At 42.1% G+C, this 14,372-nt stretch overlaps 1 protein-coding gene across 1 annotated transcript in view; it reads right to left on the bottom strand.

Annotated features, from left to right (window-relative positions):
- The window catches only part of ASB4 (ankyrin repeat and SOCS box containing 4), a gene marked incomplete at both ends in the record, with an annotated part of 57,036 nt that overhangs the window by 2,881 nt on the left and 39,783 nt on the right, over positions 1 to 14,372 (bottom strand). Inside the window, one exon of the mRNA XM_084229312.1 lies at positions 10,660 to 11,150. Within this exon, the coding sequence (XP_084085438.1) occupies positions 10,660 to 11,150 (491 nt within the window). The remainder of the gene's footprint in view (positions 1 to 10,659; positions 11,151 to 14,372) is intronic.

Here is a 14,372-nt window from a genome sequence, read left to right as displayed (position 1 = left end):
CTGGTGAGAGGCTTCCCTTGAGAATTAGAAGCAAAAACCCATACCCAACAAGTGAGGCCAGTGGACGTACAGTTGGCTCTTATACTTATGTTAGATTATAAGGTTTAAAAAGTATGGACTTTGCCCCACTAAAAAGGTGCTTTGGAAAATCTTGCACACAATAAAGTTCTTGGTCTGCTTAAAAGAAAAAAGAAAAGTCACAGAAATTTCAAGAGGGAGAGCTGGGTGAGTTGAGGCTAACCAGGAAAGGTTCCTTGAAGGAGATGAGTTTCACGTTAGATCTTAGATGGCAAAGTGACGTGTGTTGTACGTATGCAGCTCACCTGCATGTGTGCACTTACACACCCATCTATGAGTGCTGCATCAGCAAAGGTAAAAGTTCTGCTGACATGATCAAAAAAGATAAACTTGTTCCATTTGGGCAACATAGATGGAACTAGAAGGGATTATGCTAAGCTAAATAAGTCAGAAGGCAAAAGAAAAATGTATCGATGGTTTGAATTATAGGGGGAATACAGGGAAACCAAAAAAGGGGCAGGAAAAAGACAAAACTTGCAAGTTGACCACAGATCTGAGGCACACAGCAGGGGAGGGGAAGGAAGAGGGGGTCAAAACAGGGGAGGGAAGAGCAAAAAGGACTATGGTCTCACTCATAGCAGGAATCTAGAAAACTTAAATAAGAGACCAGGAAAAAGAATAACTATAAGAAAGTAAAAATCAAAATCAACAAACAACTATGAACTAGAGACACTCTAAGGGGGTGGGGGGCGGGGAAAGGAGGGATTGGGGTCAAAATAAGGGGGTTGCAATTGTATGGGGAATATAAAAATAAAATTTAAATTTAAAAAAAAAAGGACTATGGTGACAGTTCACGAGTGATGTGGTGGTGGGAAAATTATGGGGACTACACCTGAGGGGAGAAATCAAATATAGTACAAAAATGAACAATGGTTTAAGACAATAAAAAAAAAATTTTAAGGGCCTCCCCTGGTGGCGCAGCGGTTGAACACTGGGTTGCAAAGCTGCCCGCAGCCTCTACAGCGCCGGTTCGATCCCCGGCCACCAGGCACGGGTCCCACATGGCACGCAGATCTCTCCTGCTGCCCGCTGCTCCCCTCAGCAGTGTACTTTGTCAGTTTGCCTGTTCTGCTCTCCGCTCTGGCTCTGGTGAATTCTCTCACCCTCCCGCGCTTCTGACTGTACCCAGTGCTTGTATAAATAAATAAATAAATCTTTAAAAAAAATTTAAAAATTATACTACAGAGAGGCCTCAAAGCTTTATTCATTCCCTTTCTCCTGACCACTCAAAATTGCTCCCTGAAATCCTTCTTTTCTACATGTAAGCTGAAACCTCAGGTAGGACTCACACCTGTTTACATTTAATTTTGAATAATAATTTGTCTAGATATTCTAGACATAATAAAAATGTCATTTCAGTCAGTACTTTAAAATACTCATTTTAATTGACTAATTCAAAGTCCAAATTTTATTCAAAAGAAACTTTTTTTTTCTCCTGTTGCTCAGTCACCTTCAAACTACAGTGGGACAGGAGGTATTGTGGATGTGACATCGTGAACATTTGGTCCTGGTCCCCTGTTTCAGCCATAAAACTCCTGAATCCCTTGGAATTTTCTTGAGTAATTGGAACATCTTTTGCTGTTCATAATGAGCTCCTTTCAACCATGTTTAGTTTATGCTAATGAGTGACACTTAGAGGGAGAACCTGAGTATCTTCAAGATTTGTGTCTTCTAGAAAGACTGAGCCTTGATTAGAGGGGGTTTGAACTTTGACATACCCTGCCCCTCCATCCGTGGGGAAGGGGACACGACATGGGGATTGAGTTCAATCACCAATGGTCAGTGACTTCATCAGCCAAGCCTATCTAACGAAGCCTCCATAAACTGCTTGAAACAATGGGGTTTGGGGAGCTTGTGAGTTGGTGAACATATCGAAGCACTGGTAGGTGCACGCCCTCCAAGAGGATGGCCGCTCTGAACCACCCTGCCCCACACCTGCCTCGATCTTTGCATCTCTTCCCAATTGTCTGTTCCTGAGTTGTTTCCTTTGTAATAAAATAGCACTAGTAAGTAAAGTGTTTTCAAGATCTGTGAGTTGTTTAGAAAAATTATCAAACCCAAGGAAAAGGTTGTGGGAATCCCTAAAATTGTAGTCAGTCACGCAAAAACTGTGGGCAGTTTGGGTACCCCATCTGAAGTGGGGTCTGTGGAACCAAGCCCTTAACTTGTGGAGTCTGACAGTAACTCTGGGTAGTCAATGTCAGAATTGAATTGTTGGACATGCAGTTGGTATCAAAGAATGAGAGGATAGGCTGGTGTGAGGGAAACATCACAGTGTGTTTCTGTGTCTCCAGCTGCCTTAGGATACTCTGGGATTGGGAAGGGAGAAGGAAGGAGAGGTCTGGGCCAACTCATACCAACCTAATTTCACATGGTGCCCTCTGTGCTAGTGCCTTCCTCTGTGGGTGTCACAGTGAGCACACCCCACCAGACAAGAACAATGCTTCTCTTCACATAGGTCTCATCCCCTCCACAACAGCTTTTGGGTCCACCAGAACACCTCCAACTTTTTTTTTCTGCACTTCCATTGCAGTCTGGAATGCGGCTGGCCCACCTCTGGACAACCATTGTGTGTGGTCTATTTTCATTCCAAAGCGAGCCCAGCTGGCTCTCCCTTTTGACACACACACTGGTCCCTGGAGAACTGATCCTGTCATCACTCAGGCACTCTGGACTTCTAGTCTCAACTTTTCTTTAATTTGCCAGCAGACAAGCATCTCCAGCCACTGACGTTCTCCTTTAAATTTTCTGATAAGTTTATATGCCAATTCCTTTTTTTCCTTAAAACTTCAAAGCACAGGGCCTCCCCGATGGCACAGCAGTTGAGCACTGGGTTGCAAAGCTGCCCGCAGCCTCTGCAGCGCCAGTTCGATCCCCGGCTGCTCCCCGGCCACAGGAGGAGGGTCCCGCATGGCTCGCAGACCTCTCCTGCCACCTGCTGCTCCCCTCAGCAGTGTGCTTCAGTCCTTCTGCCTGCTCTGCTCCCCGCTCGGGTTCTGGTGAATTCTCTCACTCTCCCGCGCTTCTGACTGCACCCAGTGCTTATATAAATAAATAAATAAATAAATCTTAAAAAAAAACAAAAAACTTCAAAGCACATATATCAAGTTTTCTTCTGATTTCTCATAAAGCCCTTCTTAGTGGACATGAGATGAGGAAGAAGTACCCTTACCATCAAAAGGGAAGGACGCCTTTGTACTTAAACTACTTTCTGCAAAGAAATATCCTTCCTATTTTTCTAGTTCATCTCAATCTCAACCAACTGTTATTGGGCAAAAGTTCCCAAAACTGATTGGCTCCACCTCCCTTACAAATTTTCATATATGGCCTAGCAGTGCAGTTTTCAATGTGGGATGATATGCATGTAATGTCTTGGGGTTTCCAGTAAAACTAAGACAGAAAGATGATCATTTTAATACCCAGTTGTGTGTTGTGTGAGAGAGAGACAGAGAGAGAGAGAGAGACAGAAAGAGAGAAAAAGAGAGAGGTATTATCTTAAAGAAGGGCCCATGTTAGGAAAAGCTCAAGTTCAGAGCAGATAAGACAGAACCAGCTGATAGTGTACCTGGAATGCCAGTCTCAGGAGCCTGGCATTGACTGAAGAAGCAATAGGAAGCTATTACATATTCCTTTTTAAAAAAAGATTTATTTTTATTTATTTATGCATACAAGAACTTGGGTATAGGCCAGAGGTGTGGGAGGGTGAGAGGATTCACCAGACAGAGCGGGTAACAGAACAGGCAGATCCACTGAATAAACTGCTGAGGGGAGCAGCAGGTGAGACAGGAGAGGTCTGCTGAGCCATCTGAGTTAGCTCCCTGGCTGGGGATCAAACTCAGGCCTTAGGGGTGATAGCATTTGAGATTTAACCCCTGGGCCACTAGAGGTGCCCTACCCTTTTTTTCTTAAAGAAAAAATTATTAGAAAACCGGGGTATAGGTCAAAGGTGTGGGGGGTTAGCGGGTGTTAAAATACACTGCTAAGAGGAGCAATGGGTGAGACAGGAGAGGTCTGTGGCACCATGTGGGTTAGCTCCCTGGCTGGGGATAAAACTCATATCACAGTGGCTGGCAATAGCTTGATAGTGCTGAGATTTTAACTCCTGTGCCACCAGGGAGGCCCACTATTACATATTCTTAACAAGAAAGGATCTTGTTCAATCAATTCATTCCATTAGAAGCCTCTATTGAAAACCATGTTTAGCACTATGACAGTAATTCTGAGAAGTTTATGACCTGTTTTTTGACTTCAAGGAGTTTACAACCTACTTGAGGAGAAAAGACATAGATATTTCAAAGTTAGAGAGCAATATAAGTCAGTAAATAATAAGAGACCAACTAAAAGATCATCAAGAGTCCCTAGAGCACCATGAGCAAAAGCAGGAAGGAGAAAATGGGATATCAAGGACAGAGAGCAGCATGGAAGCTGAACAGGCACACCAAATGGCTTCTCAGCTGGCACCACTGCTGGTCCAGGGAATGAAGGGTAACTGAAGCTATGAGAAAGAGTCAGTAGGGCATAATGACTAATGAGATAGGGCGAGAAAAGAACGCAACTTTGAAGCCTGAGATTTAAGGACAAATAGGGACGTCGCTGATGGAAATAGGGAAGTGGGAAGGGCATATTAATTTGGAGATGATCAGATAAAGAGCAGGAGGATACTTCATAGGTAGTGTCCTAACGTGAGTCAAAAATGTGCATGATAGGGCATCCCTGGTGGCGCAAGGGGTTAAACACCGCACTATGAAGCAATCCACAGCCTCTGCAGCATGAGTTCAATCCCCGGTCGGCCAGGGAGCTACCCACATGGCAAGGCAGACCTTTCCTGTCTTGCCCGCTGCTCCCCTCAGCAGTGTATTTCAGTCAGTCTGCCTGTTCTGTACCCAACTCTATCTCTGGTGAATCCCCTCTCACCCCACCCCCCATCTCTGGCCTGTACCCCTGCTCTTTTATGCATAAATAAATAAATCTTTAAAAAAAAGTGCATGATAAATGCTCCATTGATGGAAGTGGAGATGTGTGCACCCTCAAAGAATGTGCTGGCTGGAGCTAAGAGGCATAATAGTACTCCAAATGGGTGTAAATGGAAAAAGTCTGAAGCCTGAAAAATGATAATAAGCAGGAGAGAGTAAGAAGGAAAAAAATACATAGCTACCATTTTTGAGGACTTATTAGTGCCAGGGACTATGTTACATTTTTGCATATTTAGCTTGCTCAGTCTCTGGACAACCCTATGAAGTTGATCCAATAACCATCCCCACTTTACAGATTTAAAATAAAAGACCTTCCATACCAAGATCTCTCATGTGAAAATAAAAGAGTCAAGACTCAAATTCCTATGTTCACACACATCCCACATCTTGAAAACTTTTTTAATTAGTGGTTAGATTTTTTTATTCATTGAGCTATAACATATGCAGAATAAAACACACAGATTTTAACTGTGCAGTTTGATGAGTTCAGTCACGTAAACATCATGCTGGTTAAGACACAGAACATTCACATCATTCCAGAAAGTTCTGTCACGACCCTTTCTCATTAACCCCCTTTTCACTTCAGAGGCACCTCTCTTGTAATTTCTATCACCATAACTTTGTTTTGTCTTTTAAAAGAAGCCATTCCATGGTTCAACAGGAGCTGTTAGCAGATCTTAGGTTGTGCAGCCGGGTGCACAGAGATGACCTTCAGCATGCACTGGACGGCTGCACAGCCACTCATATCCATGAGATTGGTGCCTGCCTTCAGCATCTTATGGGTGAGCACTGTCTGTAAAGAAATGGTACCCATATTCCCAAGACAGGAAATATGGCCCCAGGTATTCCCTTCTTCCCTCTTCTAGCCAAAAGTGAGAACACAGAAAAACAAAGGGAGGAGAGATGTGGCAAGAGTTACTCTCCTCTTTCAACATTGTACCTACACCTCCCAACTAGATTGTTGGGTTTTGCAAATAATAATATGAATACAGATTGCCAGGTTTTATTTGAATTTCAGCTAAACAGACAAAATTTTTAGTGTAAATGTGTCCCCAATATTGCTTGGGACATGTTTCTACTAAAAATTACTTAAATTACTTTTCTGAAATTCAGATTTAACTTAGCAGTGTGTATTCTATTCAGCCACCACATTCCCAGGCCCTACTAAGAAACAAACTTAGTTGTAAATATAAGAACATAATTCAGAGCTTCCTTGCCCCTCCCTGGCCTGGTTCCACTGGCCTAGGAGTCCCACTTTATTTCTGTTTCTTTTCTCCCTAATAAAATTACTCTTTCCCTTAAAAGAAAAGAAAAGAAAAGAAAAAGAACATAATTCATTCATAGATTAGGAGTCTAACTTCACACATTTGGTGCTTGAATTTGTCCCTGGTACACTTTCATATCTCACAAGGGGGTAACTTTTACCTTTCACTAGGGTTAAGTAAATTCAAGTAGATCTTAAACTGCATTGTTAGCTGCACAAAGTCCAAAATGCCCACTGCCATTGGCAGTTGGGTTTATCTGACACTAAGTTTTCTGCCAAAGGATGGTTGTGGCAGGAAATGCCCTATTGAGCCTGGCAGCTTCCCCGTTCTTTTCATTGGTATAGTGAGCTTCTTCCAGAATGAAGATAGCTTGACATACCTTCTTCAGGCATCAGTAATTATTTGACCAGTCAGCAACAAAATAAGACCTTCAAGAAAATGTAAACTTGAAAGCATCCCTCTATGCTCACTTGACCATCAAATGAAGAAGTGATATGGGGCTAGTGAGGAAGGGAAGGGGACCGTACCTAGTATAGGAGCCTTCCCGTACACGTGGCATAGGCTGTACGTATGTATATGATCAATGATCTGTTTTCTTTAAAACACTCATTTTGAACTGAGATTCCTGCCCCAATGATGCCTGAATGAGTGCTGGACATTGACGCTATCAGATGTAGCAGCATCAAGATAACTGAGAACCTGATTAACAAGTTCTGGGGGCTGAACATGACAAATGCCAGAAACATCAAGTGTGATGGGCTGTTTGTGTATGATTAACTTTTTGTGTAGCTCATTATAGAAAGGCCAGCTCAAGATGAGATGGCAGAAGGGTCTCTTCAAGGTGCTACACCCGCCATTCTCTCAGATCAATGGCCAACGATCTGAAAAATATAAGCGCTCACATTCAATTTCTGTCTCTGTTTATTGATTTTTCGGTAGTGACAGGCAGCAGAATCCAGGCCCATTCCCATTAACAGAAGAACTGACATGGACCAGGGAGAGGCTGCTGCTTCCTCTCTGCTGGTGTGGGAAACAGAAGATGCTCAATAAAATTCACCCTCTGTGAATCTCTGGTGCCTCCACTCTCCCTTCACAGAACAATTGGACAAAAAAAGGTTTTTTCCTTACAGTTGTGGCAAGTGGAATGACTTTCAGACACTCCTCATCATCCTACACCTAAAAGCACAGATTTAAAAACAGTCCAGATAAATCTCCCTGTCACCCTTCAAATTCAACGCCACCTGTAAGTCCCTTCAGCAGAGAAACTCTAAAGCCTCCTCATTCCTTAATATTGATCTATTTGTGTACAGAAAACTATTTAATGACCAAAGAGCTTGCTTATACTGTGGGTTTCACATACAGCATTGTTCAAAGGCAGCAATCATCCTTACCTCCCCCAAACCCTCACATACTTTTCCCTCCCCTAGAAAAATGTCTTTCTTGCCCTACAAGAAAACCCAATCTTGGCTCCCTGGGGTGTCACTTCCTTCTGAATTATGCTGAGAGAAAAAAAATCAAATGTCCTTTTGTACCCTGGAAAGCAATTGCAAACCCTATAATTCTTTTTCCCCCTTATGTAATTTATACATTGGCTTTCAGTGAAATACACCCTCTACAAATTTGCTTTGTATTTGGAAGACAGCATCTTCAGCTCTGACCTTGTTCCTTGTAAATAAGGAAACTGAATTCCCCATCCACCAGAGAACGAATCACTTTATCTTCTGGATAAATGAATCAGTCATTTACTTGTCGGAAAGATGACTTTCTCTTTGGAAAGTCGGGCTGTAGAGTAGTTGTTCTAAATCATGATGAAGCATCTGCATAGTAAATTGAATAGTTTTTCTTCGGTTTTCCTTTGGAAGAGGGCCAGTTCTCTTACAGAGTTGTTGGGTAGTAACAAAAATGTTTATGCTGCCAGCCATCTACCAGTAACTAACTCTATCCTAAATCTCCTCAGTATATGGCCAAACTGGAGAAGTCAGAGGGGCAAAAGAGAAGCAAACAGGGAAATACTAACTGTGGACAAAGTGTTCCTTGGAACATCTAATCGTCTGCCTATTTTCTAGGCTTGTGAAGGAAACTAAGCAGAGCTAGTAGGAATATGCCTACAATGGACCAAGAGCACATTTCAGGAGGAGGTGGGACGAAAACAATTTGTTGAGTGCCACACTGGCTCAGTGATTTACATGCCTTCCTCACTCCTCAGACAATCCTGAAAAGTTGATATTTTTACCTTCATTTTCCAGAGAAGGAAAATTAGAGATTTAGGGGACTTGTTCAAAAATCATACAACCAGCAAATTGCCAAGGCAGAGCTCCTCCCCATGGTTACTAAGTCTCTACTCTTAACCCTCATCACTGTTACATCAAATCCAAGTGGCATCCCACTCGCATGACCAGTCGGCCCCTCAAGCACAGCAGAACTCCCAATCTCCCCTTCTAAATCCACCCCTCCAGCATTGCGCCTATCTCTGGAAATAGCATCTCGAATTTTTTCTCTTCCTTGGGTAAAAATCCGTGAAGTTATCCTCAACTCCCTCTTCCTCTAGCAGCCACAAATAATCCATCAGCAAAACTCACTGATTCCCCACTTTAGGATTTTCCGTGAATCTGACCACCTCTCACCATCTTCATCATTTCCACTGTGGGTGTCAGCCACCCTCATCTTTTGTCTAGATTATTATAATACTTTTGCTCCCCCAGTGTTATTCTCCAAAAGGTACTCCAAAAGATCCTTCTGAAATATAAGTCAGACTTGGGTTTCCCAACTCAAAATCCTTCCATGATGTCCTCCCTTACTCAGAGTAAAAGCCAAGGACATCACCAAGGTGTAAAAGCCACTGATAAGTGATTTGCAGACACCCTTGTATATGCTTCTCCTCCCCCTCTTTCATTCCACGCCAGCCACTCTGGGTTCCTTGCTCTTCCTCAAACATGCTTAGCCCTCTCCTACCTCAGGATCCTTGTAACAGCTTTTCCTTAAGCCTGAAACAGTCTCTTCCCTTCACCCCATGTATTCACACCATTTGCTCCTTTACATCTTTATTTTTCTCTAATCAACCTTTGCAGAATCACAGATTCCCAAACACCAACAAAAATGGCATTCTGTTATTTTCTTTACCTTGCTTAATTTTTCTCCATGACACCTAGGTATCAGAGCAGATACATTTGTTGTTTGTTTGTTTTTCCTGTCTCCCAATAGACAGTATCTTCCTTGAGGCTCTTGTTTGGTTCAATGCTCTATCTCCAGTTTCCAAAACAGTGCCTGACACATAGTAGGTGTTCAGTAATTATTTGTTAAATAAAAAATGAACTTGACCACTTTTTGCACCTTTAGGAAAACATCTTAATTTTCCTTAGTATTTCCTTTATTATCTTCTAAATGAGGATAATGCTAGTACTCACCCACCATTATGAAAACAAAAGGAAACAACCAATATGAATCTTACCATTCAACAGAAGACATCACTGCAACATTATTATTTATTATATTTTTGTTGTCATTGTAATCATCTAGAATTCTCTATAAAGTTTTATAAAATTCCATAGCATTCTGAATATTATATATAATTTTAAGAAGGAAATGACAATCTTCCATTAAAACACTGAAAACCAAGAGAAAATCCCTTACTAAGATCACAGAAATTACTGAACTCTTCACACCTACATCAGAAAGTTCTCTATGTTGTCCATCTGGAATTTACCCAGCCTGAGTATACGCCCCTTAAAGTCTTAAATTCTTTCCTTCCAAATGAGTTACCATCACAAACCTAATGCAAATCTGTCATCCATTTGGCAATACCACCTTTTATTCCCCTACTCTGCCATTTATCCTTCTACCAAGGTTTACCATTAACCACAGCACATTAAGCCGTCTCTCTGTGTTTATCTCTCCCACCAGATTCTAAATTTGAGAGTAGATGCCAAGTCTTATCAATATTATTGGCATGTTGTCCCTGCTAGCCCATTAGAGATTATCAAAATATAATGTTCAAAATAAAAGTTGGACAGTGTGATATGGCAAGAACACAAGCACCAAGTGCTCTAAGGTCGAATCCTGGCATCTGTGTGATGGTTCATAGGTGATATGGTGGCAGGAGAACTATGGGGCTTACAGCATTATAAGAAAAAAAAAATTAATTAATAAAAAAAAAAGTGGACTAGGAGAAGACAGGGATGTGTGTATAAATGGAAGGTCAGAGAGAGGACCAGAGCCAGTCCCCCCAAAAACTCAAGCCTCAAACAAGCTTGAGTTACCTGGGGCCTTCAGACCAAGCTCCATCTGCGTCTCCTGCACGCTGCCCACCACCTAGTGCTCACTTGCACCCCTGAGCCCAGCCTCACCTTATGGAACTGCGGAGGGTATATTCGAGCGGCTCCATGGTTCAGCAGCAGCTGGTAGCAGATCTCAGGCTGGGCAGCCGGGCGCACGGAGGTGACCTTCAGCACGTACTGGATGGCCGCACAGCCGTTGATATCCATGAGGTTGGCTTCGGCGCCCGCCTCCAGCATCATGTGCATGAGCACATGGTCGCAGTTCCAGGCGGCCTTGTGGAGCGGAGATTTAAAGTCGTCATCCCGGGCATTGACCTCAGCCTTGTAGTCGAGCAGTATGCGGCAAATGAGGTGGTGCTCCCTGCTGTACTCCTGCTCTTGAAAGCGGAGGGCCCAGTAGCTGGCGATGGCGAGTGGCGTCTCCATGTGGGCGTTCACACTGTCCACGATGGCTCCGTGCTCCACGTAGAAGGCCACCAGCTCCGAGAGGCCGAAGTGCGCAGCCGTGTGCAGGGGCGTCTCCTCATCCTGGTTGTTGGTCTTCAAGTTCACATTTGCCCCTAAAAGGAGAGATTCAGGAAGACAATGATTGAAACAAATCTAGGCCTTATTCCCAAAGTTCATTAAGCCGGGTTTTTCTCACTGATTCCTTTTTAACTTCCGATTGCAATGCTTTGTTTTACACCCCCAAGTTCTTTTACTGGGCCCCAAGGAAGTCACACCTTTGAAGCAACAGTGCCATCTCCTGGACGACTAGGGAGAGAGCAAAGCCTCGGCCGACACTGGAAGAGGGTTGATTTTAATTCTTACTCCAGGTAAGGTGAATTTGGAAATATAAAGTGACTCCTATAACCACATAGCTTTAATCAATAAAATACCAAATATCATTTTTTAAAAAGGTTATATCACAACATTTGAAGCTCATACAGTGTCTTTAAACGTCATTGATTTCTTTTTCTGAGCAGGTAAACCTAAAAGTTTGGTCCAGACAAAAGTTAGTGGTATGAAAATTGCCCAATCCTCTGACTGAAAGCTGATCTGTTTAGGTAATCTCCCTAAGTCTATGAGGCCTCCTTGAAACACGGCTGCAGAACATAACAAAAAAACACAATCACTTTGACCGCCAAATTGGCCTAAAATGGTTTCCACAGAGAGGAGCTGAAGTTGGTATAGTAGAAATACTCATTGAAGCAAAGACAACAATTTAGAAAGTGTAATATGTTTGATATTGCTGACAAAGATTTTTAGAAATACAAATTTTTATTGCTCAGAGAGGTCCTTAGAAATGATTTCGACTGACTCACTTATCTAACAAACCAGTAAACTGAAGTGATTCCCCACCCCCCCCCCCGCAACATTAATTTATAACAACATATAGGTTTCAGGAGAATAGTTTCTCACCCCAGCAACTGTATTTATCACACCATGTCCACCCACCACTGATCAGCCCCTTCCACCTGTCCTTTCCTTCCCCTGTGGTGATCACCATTCTGTTGTCAGAGTCTAAGGGTTTACTTTGTTCGTTTGTTTTGTTTCTTTATATTCCACAAATGAGTGAAGTCATAGAGTAATTGTCTTTCTCCTACCAACTTATTTCGCTTAGAAAATCCCCTCCAGTTCCATTCACGTTGATCAAATTGCAAGATTCCATCCATTTTTATGGCTGAGTAGTACTCCCTTGTGTATTTATACCGCATCTTCTTTATTCTTTGTCAGGTACTTGGGGGTTATTTCTATATATTGACTTGTGAACAGTACTCCAATGAACACAAGAGTGCATACATCTTTTTGAATTTGTGGTTTTCATATTCTTTAGATGAAAATGATCCAGAAATGGGATTTTTGGAACATGGCATTTCTATTTTTAACTTTTTGAGGAATCTTCATACTGTCTTCCACAGTGGCTGCACTAGTTTACATTCCCACCAACAGTGCACAGGGTTGTTGTTGTTGTTGTTGTTTTATCACACCCTCACCAACACTTGTCATTTCTTGGTTTTGATACCAACCTTCTAAGCTGAGATGAAATCTCACTGTAGTTTTATTTTGCATTTCCCTACTGATACATGATGTAGAACATCTTTTCAGGTATCTGTTGGTTATCAGCATCTCTTCATTGGTAAAATGCCTATTTAGATCCTCTGCATGTTTTTTGGTTGTTGAGTTATATGACATATTTTTATATATTGATATTAATCCCCTGTCTGAAACATGGTTTTGCAAATATATTCTTCCATTCACTAGTCTGCCTTTTCATTTTACCGATGGTTTCTTTTACTGTACAGATGCTTTTTAGTTTGATGTGTTCCCACTTGTTGATATTGTCCTTTGTTTCTCTTGCTGTTGGGACAAAGCCATAAAGACATCACTAAGGCAGTTATTAAAGAGCTTATTACCTTTTCTTCCATATATTTTATGGCTTCAAGTCTTATATTCAAGTCTTTATTCCAGATTGAGTTGATTTTAGTGAATTTAATTTTCTAATAGGGAATGTTAATTGCTAGAATGGTCAACTTGAGAAGCTAAAATTTTCCTTTTCTGCCTAATTTAATGGAGTGAACCAAGTGACCCCTATGGGGCCTGCTCTATAATCATTTCTCCTGGAAATTTTTTTTTAAGATTTATTTATTTATGCAGGCAAGAGCTGGCGTATAGGCCAGAGGTGTGGGGTGGTAAGAAGATTCACCAGAAACAGAGCAGGGAGCAGAACAGGCAGATCGACCAAGGTACACTGCTGAGGGGAGCTGTGGACAAGACAGGAGAAGTCTGCTGAGTCATGTGAGTTAGCTCCCTGGCTAGGGAGGCCTTAGGGGGTGATAGCACTTGAGACTTAACCCCTGGGCCACCAGGGAGGCCCTACCCTTTAAAAAAAAATGTTTTTTTGCTTAGAAAACTAGGGTGTAGCCCAGAGGTACCAGAGATGAGATACACTGCTGAGGGGAGTGGCAGACGAGACAGGAAAGGTCTGCTGTGCCATATAGGTTATCTCCCTGGCTGGGAATCGAACTGGCCCTGCAGTGGCTGCCAAGAGCTTCATAGTAGTGAGACTTAACCCCTTGTGCTACCAGGGAGGCCCTCTCCTGGAAATTTTTATAGGCACTTCAAGTATAAATCAGAACAGACTATTAATATTTTCATTATTGTTATTATTTCAGCAACTAATGCTTATTAGTCATTGTGTGCAACATTCTGAGCTAAATACTTTTCATATATTGCCTCTTTGACTCTTTCTAACAACAGTTTACAGTGGGTGTTTTTATCTTAACTTTATAGATGAAGAAATCTGAAGTTAGGCTAATAACTATGCCAAACAACAGGAAACAACTGAATAAGAAGTTTGAAGGCAGACAGACTGGCTTCAAAATCTCTTACCACTGTGCTATCCTAACTCATTATTAGATTTCTAGAAAATACATCTGTACTTAACCTTGTTTTTTTTGTATTTGAAAATGTGAAGAGTAATCATATTGCTCTGTTAATTTTAAAAATCTGCTCTTCAGGTATTGCTCCTCTCTGCCCTTTTTTATGGAGTCCTGTGATCAGATGGAGACCATTTGAGTAAGGCAAGGCAGGAATTTGATATAAAATCAACCCGATCCCCCATGGGGTTTCAGAGAGCACATTGCTCTGTAAACTCTGAGACTGTCTTGTGCTCCTAACTTGCAGAAAGCAGAATTACAACCAGAGAGTGTCTTTCACGGGGCCATCTGTGTTCATCTGTATTCCACCCCAGAAAGGTTCTGGGTCGGGTCTCCTTTGAGGTCAACTCTTCTTTGCTGTGG

The sequence above is a fragment of the Talpa europaea genome, assembly GCF_964194135.1.
Source record: "Talpa europaea genome assembly, chromosome: 3".
In the NCBI taxonomy this organism is placed as follows: domain Eukaryota; kingdom Metazoa; phylum Chordata; class Mammalia; order Eulipotyphla; family Talpidae; genus Talpa; species Talpa europaea.
Note: the sequence above shows the minus strand (reverse complement) of the source record. Positions and strands in the feature narration are given on the sequence as shown.